This window comes from Oncorhynchus mykiss, chromosome 12 (genome assembly GCF_013265735.2).
Source record: "Oncorhynchus mykiss isolate Arlee chromosome 12, USDA_OmykA_1.1, whole genome shotgun sequence".
NCBI classification, from domain to species: domain Eukaryota; kingdom Metazoa; phylum Chordata; class Actinopteri; order Salmoniformes; family Salmonidae; genus Oncorhynchus; species Oncorhynchus mykiss.
The window spans coordinates 83522036-83542193 of NC_048576.1; the positions used below are offsets into that span (position 1 = coordinate 83522036).

At 42.0% G+C, this 20158-nt stretch overlaps 1 protein-coding gene across 1 annotated transcript in view; it reads right to left on the minus strand.

The window, feature by feature from the left end:
* The window catches only part of LOC110539004 (potassium channel subfamily T member 2), a 90429-nt gene that overhangs the window by 23207 nt on the left and 47064 nt on the right, over positions 1-20158 (minus strand). The window contains exons 12-14 of the mRNA XM_036938831.1: positions 20000-20136; positions 16552-16615; positions 15642-15750 (exon numbers count right to left, since the gene is read on the minus strand). Of these exons, the coding sequence (XP_036794726.1) occupies positions 15642-15750; positions 16552-16615; positions 20000-20136 (310 nt within the window). The remainder of the gene's footprint in view (positions 1-15641; positions 15751-16551; positions 16616-19999; positions 20137-20158) is intronic.

A 20158-nucleotide genomic window follows, 5' to 3' on the forward strand; every position in this document is an offset into this window, starting at 1 on the left:
ACTGGAACGAAAGGCGGCCAAATGAGGTGTTGGCTTTAGGGATGATCAGTGAGATACACCTGCTGGAGCGCGTGCTACGGGTGGGTGTTGCCATCGTGACCAGTGAACTGAGATAAGGCGGAGCTTTACCTAGCATGGACTTGTAGATGACCTGGAGCCAGTGGGTCTGGCGACGAATATGTAGCGAGGGCCAGCCGACTAGAGCATACAGGTCACAGTGGTGGGTGGTATAAGGTGCTTTAGTAACAAAACGGATGGCACTGTGATAAACTGCATCCAGTTTGCCGAAGTCGAGGATCGGTAGGAGAGTCAGTTTTACTCGGGTAAGTTTGGCGGCGTGAGTGAACGAGGCTTTGTTGCGGAATAGAAAGCTGACTCTAGATTTGATTTTAGATTGGATATGTTTGATATGAGTCTGGAAGAAGAGTTTACAGTCTAGCAAGACACCTAGGTACTTATAGATATCCACATATTCTAGGTCGGAACCATCCAGGGTGGTGATGCTAGTCGGGTGTGCGGGTGCAGGCAGCGAACGGTTGAAAAGCATGCATTTGGTTTTACTAGCGTTTAAGAGCAGTTGGAGGCCACGGAAGGAGTGTTGTATGGCATTGAAGCTTGTTTGGAGGTTAAATAGCACAGTGTCCAAGGAAGGGCCGGAAGTATACAGAATGGCGTCGTCTGCGTAGAGGTGGATCACAGCAAGAGCTCGCAGCAAGAGCAACATCATTGATATATACAGAGAAAAGAGTCGGCCCGAGAATTGAACCCTGTGGCACCCCCATAGAGACTGCCAGAGGACCGGGCAACATGCTCTCCGATTTGACACACTGAACTCTGTCTGCAAAAGTAGTTGGTGAACCAGGCAAGGCAGTCATTAGAAAAACCGAGGCTACTGAGTCTGCCGATAAGAATATGGTGATTGACAGAGTCGAAAGCCTGAGGTGAGGTGGTATACTCCTCGATGCCATTGGATGAATCCCAGTACATATTCCAGTCTGTGTTAGCAAAACAGTCCTGTAGCGTAGCATCTGCTTCATCTGACTACTTCCGTATTGAGCGAGTCACTGGTACTTCCTGCTTTAGTTTTTGCTTGTAAGCAGGAATCAGGAGGATATAATTATGATCAGATATGCCAAATGGAGGGCGAGGGAGAGCTTTGTATGCATTTGTGTGTGTGGAGTAAAGGTGGTCTAGTGGATGTGTCTTCAGAGGTAGGTAGTGGGTCAAACATGCTCTGTCTCCTCTGCTGTACCTGTATGCAAGAGTGAGTGCATTTCTTTGTCTGTCTGATCAAAGCCACCTTATTAGTGCAGGTGCATCCCAAAGGCTGTGGTAATTGATATCTCAGTCAGAGGCTGAGATGAAGTCTGGCCTGTTAGCTAAGTGTAAACGCTGTGGTTTATGCAGAACACTAATTAAATCTGATGGAATTAAAACATCTTCATTAATCTCAACATCATTTACCCAGATGCTCCCTCCCTGCCTCCATCAAGTAGGTAATCTATTATTAACTCAATGGCACTTACTTGACAACTCAACATGATGCAATTAGCAGAGATATACATTCGTCAAAAAGACAGTCAACTCCCTGTCATGTCAGATTATTTTCTCTTCTCCTCCTTAGGGCATCGTCTCTTTTTACCCCTTCAGTTTACATTCTGGGTTGTTTTTACCACTTCAGTTGATATTCTGGGTTGTTTTTACCACTTCAGTTTATATTCTGGGTTGTTTTTACCACTTCAGTTTATATTCTGGGTTGTTTTTACCACTTCAGTTTATATTCTGGGTTGTTTTTATCCCTTCAGTTTATATTCTGGGTTGTTTTTACCCCTTCAGTTTACATTCTGGGTTGTTTTTACCCCTTCAGTTTACATTCTGGTTGTTTTTACCCTTTCAGTTTACATTCTGGGTTGTTTTTACCCTTTCAGTTTATATTCTGGGTTGTTTTTACCCCTTCAGTTTATATTCTGGGTTGTTTTTACCCCTTCAGTTTAAATTCGGCGTTGTTTTTACCCCTTCAGTTTACATTCTGGGTTGTTTTTACCCCTTCAGTTTATATTCTGGGTTGTTTTTACCACTTCAGTTTATATTCTGGGTTGTTTTTACCACTTCAGTTTATATTCTGGGTTGTTTTTACCCCTTCAGTTTACATTCTGGGTTGATTTTACCCTTTCAGTTTACATTCTGGGTTGTTTTTACCCCTTCAGTTTATATTCAGCGTTGTTTTTACCACTTCAGTTTATATTCTGGGTTGTTTTTACCCCTTCAGTTTACATTCTGGGTTGTTTTTACCCCTTCAGTTTACATTCTGGGTTGTTTTTACCCTTTCAGTTTACATTCTGGGTTGTTTTTACCCCTTCAGTTTATATTCTGGGTTGTTTTTACCCCTTCAGTTTATATTCTGGGTTGTTTTTACCCTTTCAGTTTATATTCTGGGTTGTTTTTAACCCTTCAGTTTATATTCTGGGTTGTTTTTACCCCTTCAGTTTATATTCTGGGTTGTTTTTACCCTTTCAGTTTATATTCTGGGTTGTTTTTAACCCTTCAGTTTATATTCGGGGTTGTTTTTACCCCTTCAGTTTATATTCGGGGTTGTTTTTACCCTTTCAGTTTATATTCTGGGTTGTTTTTACCCCTTCAGTTTATATTCTGGGTTGTTTTTACCCCTTCAGTTTAAATTCGGCGTTGTTTTTACCCCTTCAGTTTACATTCTGGGTTGTTTTTACCCTTTCAGTTTATATTCTGGGTTGTTTTTACCCCTTCAGTTTAAATTGTGGGTTGTTTTTACCCTTTCAGTTTATATTCTGGATTATTTTTTACCCCTTCAGTTTACATTCTGGGTTGTTTTTACCCCTTCAGTTTACATTTTGGGTTGTTTTTACCCTTTCAGTTTATATTCTGGATTATTTTTTACCCCTTCAGTTTACATTCTGAGTTGTTTTTACCCCTTCAGTTTATATTCTGGGTTGTTTTTACCCCTTCAGTTTATATTCAGGGTTGTTTTGACCCCTTCAGTTTACATTCTGGGTTGTTTTTACCCTTTCAGTTTATATTCTGGGTTGTTTTTACCCCTTCAGTTTATATTCGGGGTTGTTTTTACCCCTTCAGTTTATATTCTGGGTTGTTTTTACCCTTTCAGTTTATATTCTGGGTTGTTTTTACCCCTTCAGTTTACATTCTGGGTTGTTTTTACCCCTTCAGTTTATATTCGGGGTTGTTTTTACCCCTTCAGTTTATATTCTGGGTTGTTTTTACCCTTTCAGTTTACATTCTGGGTTGTTTTTACCCCTTCAGTTTACATTCTGGGTTGTTTTTACCCCTTCAGTTTACATTCTGGGTTGTTTTTACATCTTCAGTTTACATTCTGGGTTGTTTTTACCCTTTCAGTTTATATTCTGGGTTGTTTTTACCCTTTCAGTTTACATTCTGGGTTGTTTTTACCCTTTCAGTTTATATTCTGGGTTGTTTTTACCCCTTCAGTTTATATTCTGGGTTGTTTTTACCCCTTCAGCTTACATTCTGGGTTGTATTTACCCTTTCAGCTTACATTCTGGGTTGTTTTTACCCTTTCAGTTTATATTCTGGGTTGTTTTTACCCCTTCAGTTTACATTCTGGGTTGTTTTTACCCTTTCAGTTTATATTCTGGGTTGTTTTTACCACTTCAGTTTATATTCGGGGTTGTTCTTACCCGTTCAGTTTATATTCGGGGTTGTTCTTACCTGTTCAGTTGATATTCTGGGTTGTTTTTACCCTTTCAGTTTATATTCTGGGTTGTTTTTACCCTTTCAGTTTATATTCTGGGTTGTTTTTACCCTTTCAGTTTATATTCTGGGTTGTTTTTACCCTTTCAGTTTATATTCTGGGTTGTTTTTACCCTTTCAGTTTACATTCTGGGTTGTTTTTACCCTTTCAGTTTATATTCTGGGTTGTTTTTACCCTTTCAGTTTACATTCTGGGTTGTTTTTACCCTTTCAGTTTACATTCTGGGTTGTTTTTACCCTTTCAGTTTACATTCTGGGTTGTTTTTACCCTTTCAGTTTACATTCTTGGCTGTTTTTACCCTTTCAGTTTACATTCTGGGTTGTTTTTACCCTTTCAGTTTATATTCTGGGTTGTTTTTACCCCTTCAGTTTATATTCTGGGTTGTTTTTACCCCTTCAGCTTACATTCTGGGTTGTTTTTACCCCTTCAGTTTACATTCTGGGTTGTTTTTACCCCTTCAGCTTACATTCTGGGTTGTTTTTACCCCTTCAGTTTACATTCTGGGTTGTTTTTACCCCTTCAGCTTACATTCTGGGTTGTATTTACCCTTTCAGCTTACATTCTGGGTTGTTTTTACCCTTTCAGTTTATATTCTGGGTTGTTTTTACCAATTCAGTTTATATTCGGGGTTGTTTTTACCCTTTCAGTTTACATTCTGGGTTGTTTTTACCAATTCAGTTTATATTCGGGGTTGTTTTTACCCTTTCAGTTTATATTCGGGGTTGTTTTTACCTGTTCAGTTTATATTCGGGGTTGTTTTTACCTGTTCAGTTCATATTTTGGGTTGTTTTTGTATTTCTTTGCTCTATATCTTATTTTGGGTTTAAGGGGACCTGGCAACACCCCTGCAGTGCAGTGTCTTATTAAAGGACATTTCACACTCTCACACACTTAGCAAAGGCCTGGGAAGGAGGGAGAAAACGGAACCAGCCTGAACAAACATAGATAACACCCATCACTCCACCTTCACTGTTCCTGCCTTGTCTGTTTCTCTTGTTTTTCTGCTACCTTCTCTCTCATCTCTTTGTGACAAAAAACAATATAGAGTTATGACCAATAAAATGAGGCTCAGGGAGCAGTCATTTTCCCTGCTGTGTAATTCTTGATTACATTATATGCTGTAATCAGTGGACAAATATTATTAGGGGTACAGTGTTTGGTACAAATGAGATCTTGGCCTTAAATGCCCAGATGTGCTTTGCATATTGATTGTCGACAGAAACGTTGGTAGCTAGAATTGTCCAGCCTCGCCTCTCGTGCCTCAGGAGAAGGTTAGTAGCTAGTAAACACATAAAAGCAATGAGACACAGGTCCTTTCTGTCTAGCAGCTTTACTTCCAATAGACTCACCAACAGAGAGGAAAATGTTGTTGATGATGATACTATTTGTATAAATTACAGGCATAGTGGGATAGAAAGAATGTTTGGATCATAACATGTACCCAAATGAAGAAAAACCATGTATTCACTGTATTGTTTTTGCAGACTTTACTGTGGTATTCACTATAGTATATACTACAGTGAATACTCTAGTATTTACTATAGTTTTGCAGATATGACTAATATTTACAGTTTACTATAGTAAAATACTGTAGTAAGAAAATAATATTGGTTTATATTATAGTAATTACTGAATTGTTTTTGCGGACTGTAGTATACTGTAGTAATTACTGTAGTGTTTTTGTGGTCTGTAGTATACTCTACTATTTACTATGGTATTCTACAGTATACTACAACATTCTATAGTAAGTACTATACATGATCGAGGTATACTACAGTGTATAGTATAGAATTCGACAGTATAATACCGTTTTCTACAGAATTTTATAGTAAGTACTGTAGTATTCTGTGTAATGAATCATGACAGCTTAATGTTTTGGGATCAAATCATCAGTACCCTGCTAGCCTTATGTTCCTATCAATGCTGCTACAGCAGAGAACAGAACAAAATGACTCAGATCAAGCCTTTTGGGCCCCCCACCTCACAACAAAACATTTTAGTGGCCCCTCTCTTAATGGTGGAGAGAAATGTATGTTTTAAAGTAAAACTTTTTATGCAATTCCACACATTTTTCCATGGGGCAGAAACAATTTGTTTTGCAGTTTTACAGCAAATTTACTGCAATTCTACCATTTTTGTCATGAGTTGGAGAGACATTTTTGCAGTTTTAAAGCTATTTTCCTGCAATTATACACATTTTGTAATGACTTAAGTTAATATGTTATCTGAGTGAGAATAACTAACAAAATTAATGGGGGCCACTGGAGGGCAGGGCCTATGGGCACGTGCCCTGTGTGCCCGGTCGGTATTTGACCACGATTACAAGTTTAGATATCTGGCTAGTTTAACTACCACTCTAAAATTTGTTAGCTGACATGTTAGCTTACTCACAATAGTAGATTGAGACCCCGACTGAGTTTATGTCACTTATGCCTGGAACTGGCCCTGATCACAACAGGTCACCTTGTTTTCCCAAGCTTTCCCAAGCTGCAACAGGGCCTTCTCCAGGGTTGTGCTGAGGCTCTGGAACTCCACAACCATCCCTGATGGAGTCTTCACCATCTTTAAGTTCCACCTAAATACCCACCTCTTCACCATGGCCTACCACCCTCCGATCCAACAGGTCCCAGATGTGCTCAATGGGATTGAGATCCGGGCTCTTCGCTGACCATGGCAGAACACTGACATTTCTGTCTTGCAGGAAATCACTCACAGAACGAACAGTATGGCTGGTGGCATTGTCATGCTGGAAGGTCATGTCAGCATGAGCCTGCAGGAAGGGTACCACATGAGGGAGGAGGATGTCTTCCCTGTAATGCACAGCGTTGAGATTGCCTGCAATGACAACAAGCTCAGTCCGATGATGCTGTGACAAACTGCCCCAGACCATGACGGACCCTCCACCTCCAAATTGATCCCGCTCCAGAGTACAGGCCTCGGTGTAATGTTCATTGCTTTGACGATAAACGTGAATCCGACCATCACCCCTGGTGAGACAAACCGCGACTCGTCAGTGAAGAGCACTTATTGCCAGTCCTGTCTGGTCCAGCGATGGTGGGTTTGTGCCCATAGGCGACGTTGTTGCTGGTGGTGTCTGGTGAGGACCTGCCTTACAACAGGCCAACAGGCCCTCAGTCCAGCCTCTCTCAGCCTATTGTGGACAGTCTGAGCACTGATGGAGGGATTGTGCATTCCTGGTGTAACTCGGGAGGTTGTTATTGCCATCCTGTACCTGTCCCGCAGGTGTGATGTTCGGATGTACCAATCCCGTGCAGGTGTTGTTACACGTGGTCTGCCACTGCGAGGACGATCAGCTGTCCGTCCTGTCTCCTTGTAACGCTGTCTTAGGCGTCTCACAGTATGGACATTGAAATTTATTGCCCTGGCCACATCTGCAGTCCTCAAGCCTCCTTGCAGCATGCCTAAGGCACATTCACGCAGATGAGCGGGGACCCTGGGCATCTTTCTTTTGGTGTTTTTCAGAGTCCGTAGAAAGGCCTCTTTAGTGTCCTAAGTTTTCATAACTGTGACCTTAATTGCCTACCGTCTGTAAGCTGTTAGTGTCTTAACGCCCGTTCCACAGGTGCACGTTCATTAACTGTTTATGGTTCATTGAACAAGCATGGGAAACAGTGTTTAAACCCTTTACAATCAAGATCTGTGAAGCTATTTGGATTTTACGATTTATCTTTGAAAGACAGTATCCTGAAAAAAGGGACGTTTCTTTTTTTGCTGAGTTTAGTTCACCTGACACAAGACTGAATGAATCCAAACGTTACACTGTTGATTTCATGTGCATTTTACGTTAACTATACTTTTCACAGCATTTGTCAATAATGAAATCGAAAAAAAAACTCTGGATACATTCAGTAACATGATAAGAATATTTCTGGAAAATGTGGTGTAGGTGCAACATAACACAAAAATATGACAAGGGTTTGAGTGAGAGGACTAGCTGGTGTCTTCAAGTGGCCACACACCCCTCCAGTGTGGGCACAGTTCCCAAGTCATTTCAACACACTCAAAGAGTCTTCAACTATAAGGTGTTTTACTTTAGTTCTCCTAGCAGTGTCGTTGAGGAAATACAGAGCACGTTGGAACACAGCTCTGCATCCCTGCCTTTACACAACTACTGTTGTTGTTCACGCAACCAGTAACGGTCCATTATAAAATCGCAATCTGGGTCAGGTGGGCATGATTTGAAAGCTTGTTCTATTGCCAACATGACCAGCTAAATGATAAACTACAATCTTACGGTGTTAGGCTTTCACAATGCTATTAGAAAAGCAGGTCGTACGGTGTGCATAGAACGGAGTCACGAGTTCATTCAGATTCGGAAAATGTTCATCATAATACAACAAACAGGTTAATTCTGTTCAGGACAACCCAGGGTAGAACACCATCTCATATTGTAACTGTACATCAAACATAGTGATCAGAAACATCGACACTGTATATGACATGAGTTTTTTATGAAGTGCACATTTGGACTCACGAGTCTTTGGCTTGCTTCGATGACATCAAAGTGGTATTTATTATAATCCTCAACGTCTCATCTTTCAAAATACATAGATTCATCGGAATTTACAGATGCTCAAGTTCAGAACGGTTGTCTGTCAAAACCCATACAGTGCTGTGAAGCGCAGAGCCAAACCTCTGGAGTCATGTATAGCATGTTACTGTGCATCCACTATGTTCCAGTTTAAGCAGACAATATTAAATACATTTGGTATGGAGAGTTGTTCAGTGTGTGTGAGAGGTGTATGTGTGTGTGAAGGATGTGTGTGTGTCTCTGTGCGTGTTAAACGTGTATGTCTCTGTGTGTGTCTCTGTGTGTGCTAAACGTGTATGTCTCTGTGTGTGTCTCTGTGCGAGGTGAACTCCCACGCTGGCAGCAGATAGTAATTACTGCAGGTCTGCCCAAACAGCAACCCTAATTAAATCAGCATGCAGTTATTGTGTGATGGTATGTGTAAGTTACCAGGCTATTGACCGGGCTAATATAGCTCAGCCCACCAGAAACACCAGGTCATTGTTGTTCAACATTTGGTCAGGGAAAATCAACACCATGCAACCCAGTCAACCCACAAGCCAATTCTGATTCATATAAACCCCCTCTGATCCTCCACACACAGAGAGAGAACTTGAGTGGCAGTCTCTCTCTCTGCCTCTCTGCATAGAGCCATCCCAAAATACACTGAGTGTAAAAAAACATTAGGAACACCTGCTCTTTCCATGACAGACTGACCAGGTGAATCCAGGTGAAAGCTATGATCCCTTATTGATGTCACCTGTTAAATCCACTTCAATCAGTGTAGCTGAAGGGGAGGAGACAGGTTAAAGAAGGATTTTTAATCCTTGAGACATGTATTGTGTATGTGGGCCATTCATAGGGTGAATGGGCAAGACAAAAGGTTTAAGTGCCTTTGAACGGGGTATGGTAGTAGGTGCCATGCATACCGGTTTGAGTCAAAATCTACAATGCTGCTGGATTTTTTCACACTCAACAGTTTCCCATGTGTATCAAGAATGGTCCACCATCCAAAGGACATCCAGCCAACTTGACACAATTGTGTCAAAGCATTAGAGCATTGGAGTCAACATGGGCCAGCATCACCATGGACTGAGTCCATGCCCCAATGAATTGATGCTGTTCTGATGTCAAAAGGCTCAATATTAGGAAGGTGTTCCTAATGTTTTGTACACTCAGTGTATATGATTTAACATAATAGACATTAGTCAGTTGTTAAGCTATTTGTGGGGATCAAATCAAGTCTCCACTGCGTCTCATTAGTGCCACCCACACTGGCACTTAACGAGGGAATTCAGCACCCTGTTACAACGTGCCTGTCCACGCCACTAAAAGCCCATTGCTGCACCAATTGGTTCCTCCAGTTTCCTCCACTCTGGTTACTTGACCACTGACAGGAAGAACACTGTATTAAGTAGTGGCTTTATTGTGTTGATATGAAGAGATTGGCTGTGACTGACTCACATGCATTAATTTATTTATTTTGAGGATAAATTGAAATGTTGCGAAACCATTCCTCTCTGTGATGTTGTCTTCATTGTGATTCAGGTAGCATTTCAGCTCTATTCAATGTAGCTACTATCCCGTATGCAAGCTAACTGTAGAAGCACTAGTAGGTTTTCTATCTATGACACATTCCTCCACTTAATACTATACGAGCCAGATTGGAACACATTCAACATTTCTTTTCACAACTGAACTATTGGCTAGCCGATACCATAACATTCAGCTTTCTGCCCTACAGCACCAATCAGAAATCGCCACAGAGCTCTCCTCAGACCTCCAGGACTGGTACGTGACCGAGAGAAGCAACACAGTAGAGGAGATAGGCAGACATTGGAGAATAGAAAAAGCAGCTTCATGCTATTCCATCTCCTTGGTAACACCCCAGCCTAAACTAATAACAAACCCATGCATTCAGATGGAATTCCGACTGTTAAAAGGTAAGGCAGTGCCGATAGATGACTCCCTGCATACAGCAAGCATATTAGGCAGGCAGAAACTGGATTTCCTTGACTAATGTAATGGGATAAAATATGAATCATTAATTGAGAAGGCAGGGAAATAGGATTGAGTTTGACGTTCCCGAGGATGAAATTAGAGAAGTGCGATATTGGTGAGAGAGACAGAGACAGAGTTAGAGAGAGCTACAATGAACTACAGGACAAAATACAAACCCTCTGACCCCAAAAGGCCTGTGATGTTGACCTAAATGAAATGATAAAATATTCAGACCACAAATTTCAATTCGTTTTTTAAAACTCTTTAACATCAAACTCTTGGCATCTTCTGCAATATCACCCCAATTCACAAAAGTAAAGGAAAATTTGACCCTAATAACTACGGTGGGATACGCGTCAACAGCAACCTTGGGAAAATCCTCTGTATTATCATTAACAGCAGACTTGTACATTTCCTCAGTGAAAACAATGTACTGAGCAAATGTCAAATTGGCTTTTTACCAAATTACCGTACGACAGACCACGTATTCACCCTGTACACCCTAATTGACAAACAAACAAACCAAAACAAAAGGCAAAGTCTTTTTATGCTTTGTTGATTTCAAAAAAGCTTCTGACTCAATTTGGCATGAGGGTCTTCTATAGAAATTGGGGGAAAAACATACGATATTATAAAATCCATGTGCACAAACAACAAGTGTGCAGTTAAAATTGTAAATAACACACACATTTCTTTCCACAGGGCCGTGGGGTGAGACAGGGATGCAGCTTGAGCCCCACCCTCTTCAACATATATATCAATGAATTAGCAAGGGCACTAGAACAGTGCAGCACCCGGCCTCACCTTACTAAAATCTGAAGTCAAAAATGTCTACTCTTTACTGATGATCTGGTTCTTCTGTCCCCAACCAAGGAGGGCCTACATCAGCACCTAGATCTTCTGCACAGATTATGTCAGATCTGGGCCATCATTAAATCTCAGTAAGACAAAAATAATGCTGTTCCAAAAAAGGCCCAGTTGCCAGGACCACGAATACAAATTCCATCTAGACACCGTTGCCCTAGAGCACACAAAAAACAATACCTACCTCGGCCTAAACATCAGCATCACAGGTTACTTCTACAAAGCTGCGAACAATCTGAGCGACAAGGCAAGAAGGGCATTCTATGCCATCAAAAGGAACATTAAATTTGACATACCAATTAGGATCTGGCAAAAAATACCTGAATCAGTTATAGAACCCATTGCCCTTTATGGTTGTGAGGTCTGGGGTCCGCTCACCAACCAAGAATTCATAAAATGGGACAAACACCAAATTGAGACTCTGCATGCAGAATTCTGCAAAAAAAAAATCCTCTGTGTACAACATAAAACACAAAATAATGCATGCAGAGCAGAATTAGGCCGATATCTGCTAATTATTAAAATTGAGAAAAGAGCAGTTCAATAATTCTACAACCATCTAAAAGGAAGCGATTCCCAAACCTTCCTTAACAAAGCCATCACATACAGAGAGATTACAGTTTTTTTAGATTGCTAAACGACAGTGGACACAACTGGAGTCACATGTGCAAAACTCTAACTACAGTCTGCACAGCAGCAGTTCATGTGGACCAAACTCTAGTTCGTTTTTCATTGCTTGAACACAGTTTTCAAAACTCTACACACTTATCCCATGACTTTAACCACAACCTGCACAACACTGTGGATTTACAGCACTTTGTTCAAATGCTAACACACTGCTGTCAAAACTGTGAACCACACATTCAAAACGGAATAGATTTCAGCCTTGTGCCTTTCAAACACTGCTGATTGCAATTTCAGCTGAAAGGCTAAGCAGGTGTCTTGTTTTAGACTTGCTAGTGAACACACACACATATTACAGTATATATAGGTAGAGCTCAGAAAGACTCATTTTGGAAATGGAACAAAAGTGGAGGGAGAAGGGTGGAAGGGAGAGGGCGGATGCGTGGAGGAAGACAAAGAAGACAAAGAGCTGTTATTTCAGATGAAATAAGGGCTACACTTATAGACCATGTCGTGAACCATGGTCTCTCATTGAGAGAGGCAGGGTTGAGGGTGCAACCCAATCTGCAAAGATCCACAGTGGCATCTGTAATGCGAATTTTCCATCATGCAAACAGGTGAGAGTTACATCCTTACAGTAAATGAAAACATTACAGGAATGTATTTTGTATTGCAATTATAGAATATTTACACAGATATATATTACAGTAAGTTTGACTGTAAAATATATTTTTACAACAGGACCCAAAGGCTGCCCCCAACAGGGGGAAGAGGAAAAATATTTTCAGATGCGCAGGAAAATGCTATTGTTGACATGGTTGTTGTCAACAATGCAATAAAACTGCGGGAGATTCAAGATAGAGTGCTGGCTGATAATGATATATTTGAAAATGTTAATTCTGTCAGCACAACAACTATTGGTCGAGTCCTAAAGAAACACCAAGTTACAATGAAACAGTTATACACTGTACCATTCGAGAGAAACAGTGAACGGGTAAAAGAGCAAAGATACCAATATGTTCAGGTAAGACGTCTGAGGTTACGTACACAGCTATACAAAATATTTACAGTAAAAAAAAACACTAGCATTTCTACAGTAAAACTGTGCACTTACTGTTTTTCAGAGAGTAATGGAGGTGGAAGCACTGGAAAGACCACATTCATTTGTATTTATCGATGAAGCTGGATTTAACCTTGCCAAAGCTATAAGCCTTTCTGTGTTGTATGGGCCAATGAGTGGTGTGTTGAGAAGCAAACCATCATTGGCCATTGCAGCACACATGGTGATAGATTTGTGGTCCGTTGTCATGAGAAAAGGGCACATAAACAACATTGTAAATACCACCAATATTTATATGTTTATTTATCTTCCCCTACTACTCAAACTATAATTGGTAAAACATTGTATCTAATATAACACTTGAAATGCCTTTATATTTGCAATGTTTACTGTTAAATTGTGATAAGTTTTGGTTGATGTTGTTTTTGTTTCTTCTCACTTTTATTTATTGCTTATTTCACTTGCTTTGGCCATGTAAACATGTTTCCCATGCCAATAAAGACACTTTGAATTGAATTGAGAGAGATACAGAACGAGAAGGTGAAGGCCAAAAGTGATGTCTTTGCCTCCTCATCTTTTCTCTCTCCTATTCCTAACAAGTGCTGCTTGATTGGTGCTTTATGACGGTTTGCTGAACAGGAAAAGGCTTTGTTTCCCTGGAGGCAAAGTGTCCATGCTAATAAAATTACTCCTCCCAGACACGCTGCCAACACAATCTGTCCATCACGGGAGAGCCGGAGAGAATGGAATGGGTATCCTGCTTTATACTATCTTGTCTGATAGGAAATGCATAGAATACACCTGCAAAGACTGTCACAAATCACAGGAGGTGCTCAGGTGGAAAATGAGACTGGCTCTTAATCAAGCAGACCAGAAACTCTGGGGAAATGGCTGTCAGTTCATAGTATGCTGGAACAGAGAAAGACACATATGGGTCTTTCTCTAAAATAGGGTACCAGTGAGGATTTCCTACACTTGACAACTTGTTACAGCTGTTGATAAATCCTTGATAATAATCTGTCAATTTTTTTCAAGTCATTATATTAAGATATAAGGGGGATCACAGCTCTACTTAATCAAATTCACCAATTGATTTAAAACGTATGTTTAACCCTTTATCATGGTTGGTGTCTTGACGGATTTGTCCGAAATCGTGTGACATAAAACATGACTTTTCTGTCCTTGCATTTATGGAAGTGTAGGATATCGTTATATTATATATTAAGCATTAATCAGTTAAACATTGAACTTGAACCCTGTAAGAATTCTGGATCTGGCAGTCAGTTTTTTGTATAGAGATCTCAGAAATACAGTGTAACTACATAACATTTTGTGTCTCCTTATGTCAGGGGGTGAACACAGTTTTCATGGGCACACAAATCCCAAATTATGTGATTGCTAACCGAAAGAGTATTACCTTGATACTTCAAACCTACATCGATACTGTCCTTAACGTGGTTCTTCAATAACTATGAATAACACTTGTTGGATGCACATATGGTGTCCAGGTGATTAGTTACGCTGCTTTATTTTCACACATCATCATCTGATCCAGGAAGGAATTTTCTGAATGAGAGTCAAGTGATGAACAGTTGTTGTGATAGTGCATGCGATGCAACAACAGCCCAAGTGCTGGGAAAAAAATGTGTTTTGGTGTCTCATTCCTTATGGTGAAGACAGTTGTGCCTGGATTCATGTTGGATCTAATATCCCTAGCGAATTGATGTTGATCATCTGTTGTCTGCTTGATTCACAGCAGGGTCTTGTTAGATTGAACAGAGAAAACATCAAGGTAATGTTTTCTGATGGTTTTTTTTATGTTTTTTTTTATTTGTTTAAATCTGACGTTTCCTCAGATTGGTGTTTGAAAAGTCCTTGTAATTATTGAAGACAATTTACAAGTTCTCCTGCTCCCTCATCATTCATTATCTGTGATTTCATTTTTGATGAGTTTTGTGAGAGATGTGGTTACTTTCGTTTGTTTCCCACCACTTCAATGAAAGGGTGTTGCGTTGCACTACTCTGCTGCTGTAAAACCATGTTATTATGATGACGACAACATCCGTTGTTCTCTTCAACTTGACCATACATACAAATCCTTCCATTAAAAAAGGAACCTGGTTATTTGTTACTTGGTCAGTATAAAAAAAGAGGTGGTGAGATTGTAATGCTACAGCTATTCATGGATTTATTATGTGTGCCTGCGTCGGCCACATAGGCTACAGAAAGGTCGCCATGCATGCATCCAATTTATTTAGTCAGGCAATGTCCACATTATTCTCACATATTTTATAATGTAATAATAATGTGAATATCAATGCATTTGCAAGGCCTAAAAAATGCATTATTTTTAGTGGTAATGGTCTACTTTATTGACACGTTTTGATAGCTTTTTGGGGGGAGGGAGGGTTCTATATTAGGCCCTATAAGTACAACTATATAACATATACAATCGTATAACATTGAGGTCCATGAAAATTACAATTAAGTACTTGAAAAAGTCCCTGAAAGTCCTTGAATTTGACTTGCCAATGTGTGTATGAACCCTGCTTAAAGGAGGTATAGTCCTAGGTCTATGTTGTTGAATAGGTGGAGTTATGGGCCATGTTGCATATACTACCTTTTATTCCTCTAAGTACAAATGTGGAACTACATTATTATTATTTTTTTTAAACCATTTGAAAATATTTATCCCAATGTCACACATTGGCCCCATTATGTATAAAAAGACCCATAGGCACACAACTGTACACACATAGTCGTACGGACGCACACATTCCCACACTCAATGCTCTGACCTGCAAACTTGACATGGAACTTGTTCTCAGGTTTGAGGATCTGGACATACAGGGGGCAGTTTGGGGCAAAGTCCTTCACCGCCCAGGCTCTTAGAATGGTCTGGTGATCCTGGTAGAGAGAGAGAGAGAGAGAGAGAGAGAGAGAGAGAGAGAGAGAGAGAGAGAGAGAGAGAGAGAGAGAGAGAGAGAGAGAGAGAGAGAGAGAGAAAGAGAAAGAGAAAGAGAGAGAGAAAGAGAGAGAGAGAGAGAGAGAGAGAGAGAGAGAGAGCGAGAGAGAGAGAGAGAGAGCGAGAGAGAGAAAGAGAAAGAGAGAGAGAAAGAGAGAGAGAGAAAGAGAGAGAGAGAGAGAGAAAGAGAGAGAGAGAAAGAGAGAGAGAGAGAGAGAGAGAGAGAGAGAAAGAGAGAGAGAGAAAGAAAGAGAGAGAGAGACAGAGAGAGAGAGAGATATAAAGAGAGGGAGGAAGGAAGGAAGGGAGGATGGGATAGAGTAGCAAGAAGGAGACTCAAATCATTAGCAGCACCAGTAGCTCCACCACAGTCACAGATTCCTCTCCAGATCTCCTCTATGTACAATCCCCTTAGTAAGCCTCTTCAACTAGGGCACGGAGCTTTCAACAGAACTAACAGGCTATAGCCACACCAGAAAGGAAAATTCCCGTAATTATGTCACAGGTGTGAAATAGTCTGTTAAGAACGGCAACGCAGAGAGGAAAATAGGAGCCAGGGTCAAATAAGAAGATAAATAAAAGTTGTGAAATAGTTCTTAGGATGATCATTTACATTTTGATAAAAATATAGTAGAGGTAGAGAGAGAAAGCTGTGAAGGAGGGAAAGAAGAGTGGAGGACAGGAAAAGAAGGAGGGTGGCGTTGTGGAGATTAAAAGTCTTAAAAGGAGATTGAGGAACGTACAGCAGCGAAGCGGTCCACCTCGAATCGGTTACTGAGGATAAAACAGGCCTCAGCATCGTCCATCCTACAGCCAGTTAGTAGAGCAGCAGGAGGGGTCAGGCCAAGACAGGACACAGGTCAGATAGAGGCAGGAGGAGGAGAGAGGAACAGGAGATGAAAGGATGAGAGGAGAGAGAGGGGGGGTGGATGTTGTTGTTGTCATGTTTTTGAGAGAGAACAAAGGAGGAACAGGACAATAGAACAATACATTTGTTCTTCTAACACACACGACTTCACTGCGAGTTACAACCCGGGCAGCAGAAGAGACGAGGAGGAGAAAATACAATCATTTTATTTGCTGTCTTTATTTAACAGAGCCAGTGTACAGTAACTGCTATCTGCCCTGATAACTGTCTAACACTGCCTATGAGATATGCCCCTGTAAGCATGTCTTGTTTTGGGGACCCTGGAGGGGCAGCAGGTAGTCTAGTGGTTAGAGCTCTGGGCCAGTAACTGAAGGTTGCTGGATCGAATCCCCAAGCTGACAAGGTAAAAATCAGTTGTTCTGCCCCTGAGCAAGGCAGTTAACCTGTTACCTAGCCGCCAAAGACGTGGATGTTGATTATGGAAATCAAATCAAATTTTATTTGTCACATACACATGGTTAGCAGATGTTAATGCGAGTGTAGCGAAATGCTTGTGCTTCTAGTTCCGACAATGCAGCAATAACCAACAAGTAATCTAACTAACAATTCCAAAACGACTGTCTTATACACAGTGTAAGGGGATAAAGAATATGTACATAAGGATATATGAATGAGTGATGGTACAGAGCAGCATAGGCAAGATACAGTAGATGGTATCGAGTACAGTATGTACAAATGAGATGAGTATGTAAACAAAGTGGCATAGTTTAAAGTGGCTAGTGATACATGTATTACATAAGGATACAGTCGATGATATAGAGTACAGTATATACGTATGCATATGAGATTAATAATGTAGGGTAAGTAACATTATATAAGGTAGCATTGTTTAAAGTGGCTAGTGATATATTTACATCATTTCCCATCAATTCCCATTATTAAAGTGGCTGGAGTTGAGTCAGTGTCAGTGTGTTGGCAGCAGCCACTCAGTGTTAGTGGTGGCTGTTTAACAGTCTGATGGCCTTGAGATAAAAGCTGTTTTTCAGTCTCTCGGTCCCAGCTTTGATGCACCTGTACTGACCTCGCCTTCTGGATGATAGCGGGGTGAACAGGCAGTGGCTCGGGTGGTTGATGTCCTTGATGATCTTTATGGCCTTCCTGTGACATCGGGTGGTGTAGGTGTCCTGGAGGGCAGGTAGTTTGCCCCCGGTGATGCGTTGTGCAGACCTCACTACCCTCTGGAGAGCCTTACGGTTGAGGGCGGTGCAGTTGCCATACCAGGCGGTGATACAGCCCGCCAGGATGCTCTCGATTGTGCATCTGTAGAAGTTTGTGAGTGCTTTTGGTGACAAGCCGCATTTCTTCAGCCTCCTGAGGTTGAAGAGGCGCTGCTGCGCCTTCTTCACGATGCTGTCTGTGTGAGTGGACCAATTCAGTTTGTCTGTGATGTGTATGCCGAGGAACTTAAAACTTGCTACCCTCTCCACTACTGTTCCATCGATGTGGATAGGGGGGTGTTCCCTCTGCTGTTTCCTGAAGTCCACAATCATCTCCTTAGTTTTGTTGACGTTGAGTGTGAGGTTATTTTCCTGACACCACACTCCGAGGGCCCTCACCTCCTCCCTGTAGGCCGTCTCGTCGTTGTTGGTAATCAAGCCTACCACTGTTGTGTCGTCCGCAAACTTGATGATTGAGTTGGAGGCGTGCGTGGCCACGCAGTCGTGGGTGAACAGGGAGTACAGGAGAGGGCTCAGAACGCACCCTTGTGGGGCCCCAGTGTTGAGGATCAGCGGGGAGGAGATGTTGTTGCCTACCCTCACCACCTGGGGGCGGTCCGTCAGGAAGTCCAGTACCCAGTTGCACAGGGCGGGGTCGAGACCCAGGGTCTCGAGCTTGATGACGAGCATGAACAGCATTCTCACATAGGTATTCCTCTTGTCCAGATGGGTTAGGGCAGTGTGCAGTGTGGTTGAGATTGCACCGTCTGTGGACCTATTTGGGCGGTAAGCAAATTGGAGTGGGTCTAGGGTGTCAGGTAGGGTGGAGGTGATATGGTCCTTGACTAGTCTCTCAAAGCACTTCATGATGACGGATGTGAGTGCTACGGGGCGGTAGTCGTTTAGCTCAGTTACCTTAGCTTTCTTGGGAACAGGAACAATGGTGGCCCTCTTGAAGCATGTGGGAACAGCAGACTGGTATAGGGATTGATTGAATATGTCCGTAAACACACCGGCCAGCTGGTCTGCGCATGCTCTGAGGGCGCGGCTGGGGATGCCGTCTGGGCCTGCAGCCTTGCGAGGGTTAACACGTTTAAATGTCATACTCACCTCGGCTGCAGTGAAGGAGAGACCGCATGTTTTCGTTGCAGGCCGTGTCAGTGGCACTGTATTGTCCTCAAAGCGGGCAAAAAAGTTATTTAGTCTGCCTGGGAGCAAGACATCCTGGTCCGTGACTGGGCTGGATTTCTTCCTGTAGTCCGTGATTGACTGTAGACCCTGCCACATGCCTCTTGTGTCTGAGCCGTTGAATTGAGATTCTACTTTGTCTCTGTACTGGCGCTTAGCTTGTTTGATAGCCTTGCGGAGGGAATAGCTGCACTGTTTGTATTCGGTCATGTTACCAGACACCTTGCCCTGATTAAAAGCAGTGGTTCGCGCTTTCAGTTTCACACGAATGCTGCCATCAATCCACGGTTTCTGGTTAGGGAATGTTTTAATCGTTGCTATGGGAATGACATCTTCAACGCACGTTCTAATGAACTCGCACACCGAATCAGCGTATTCGTCAATGTTGTTATCTGACGCAATACGAAACATCTCCCAGTCCAAGTGATGGAAGCAGTCTTGGAGTGTGGAGTCAGCTTGGTCGGACCAGCGTTGGACAGACCTCAGCGTGGGAGCCTCTTGTTTTAGTTTCTGTCTGTAGGCAGGGATCAACAAAATGGAGTCGTGGTCAGCTTTTCCGAAAGGGGGGCGGGGCAGGGCCTTATATGCGTCGCGGAATTTAGAGTAACAATGATCCAAGGTCTTTCCACCCCTGGTTGCGCAATCGATATGCTGATAAAATTTAGGGAGTCTTGTTTTCAGATTAGCCTTGTTAAAATCCCCAGCTACAATGAATGCAGCCGCCGGATAAATCGTTTCCAGTTTGCAAGTCCCCCGCACCTCTCTGATTCAGAGGGGTTGGGTTAAATGCAGAAGACACATTTCAGTTGAATGCATTCAGTTATACAACTGACTAGGTATACCACATTCCTTTCCCTTTCCCTGTAGCATGGCTGTGATTTTGGGCGCCTGAGTGGGGACCCGATGCAGGGGACTCACTTGGCCCTCATGAGGTCTTGGTCCTTGAGGGCGGAGCCCTGCAGGTAGATGACCCTCTGTGCCCACAGGGGCACGTGGAGGACCCTCCGTACCTGTACATCCATCTCTGCTGGGCACAGGATCACCACGTAGTAGTCCTATAGATGGACACACACACAC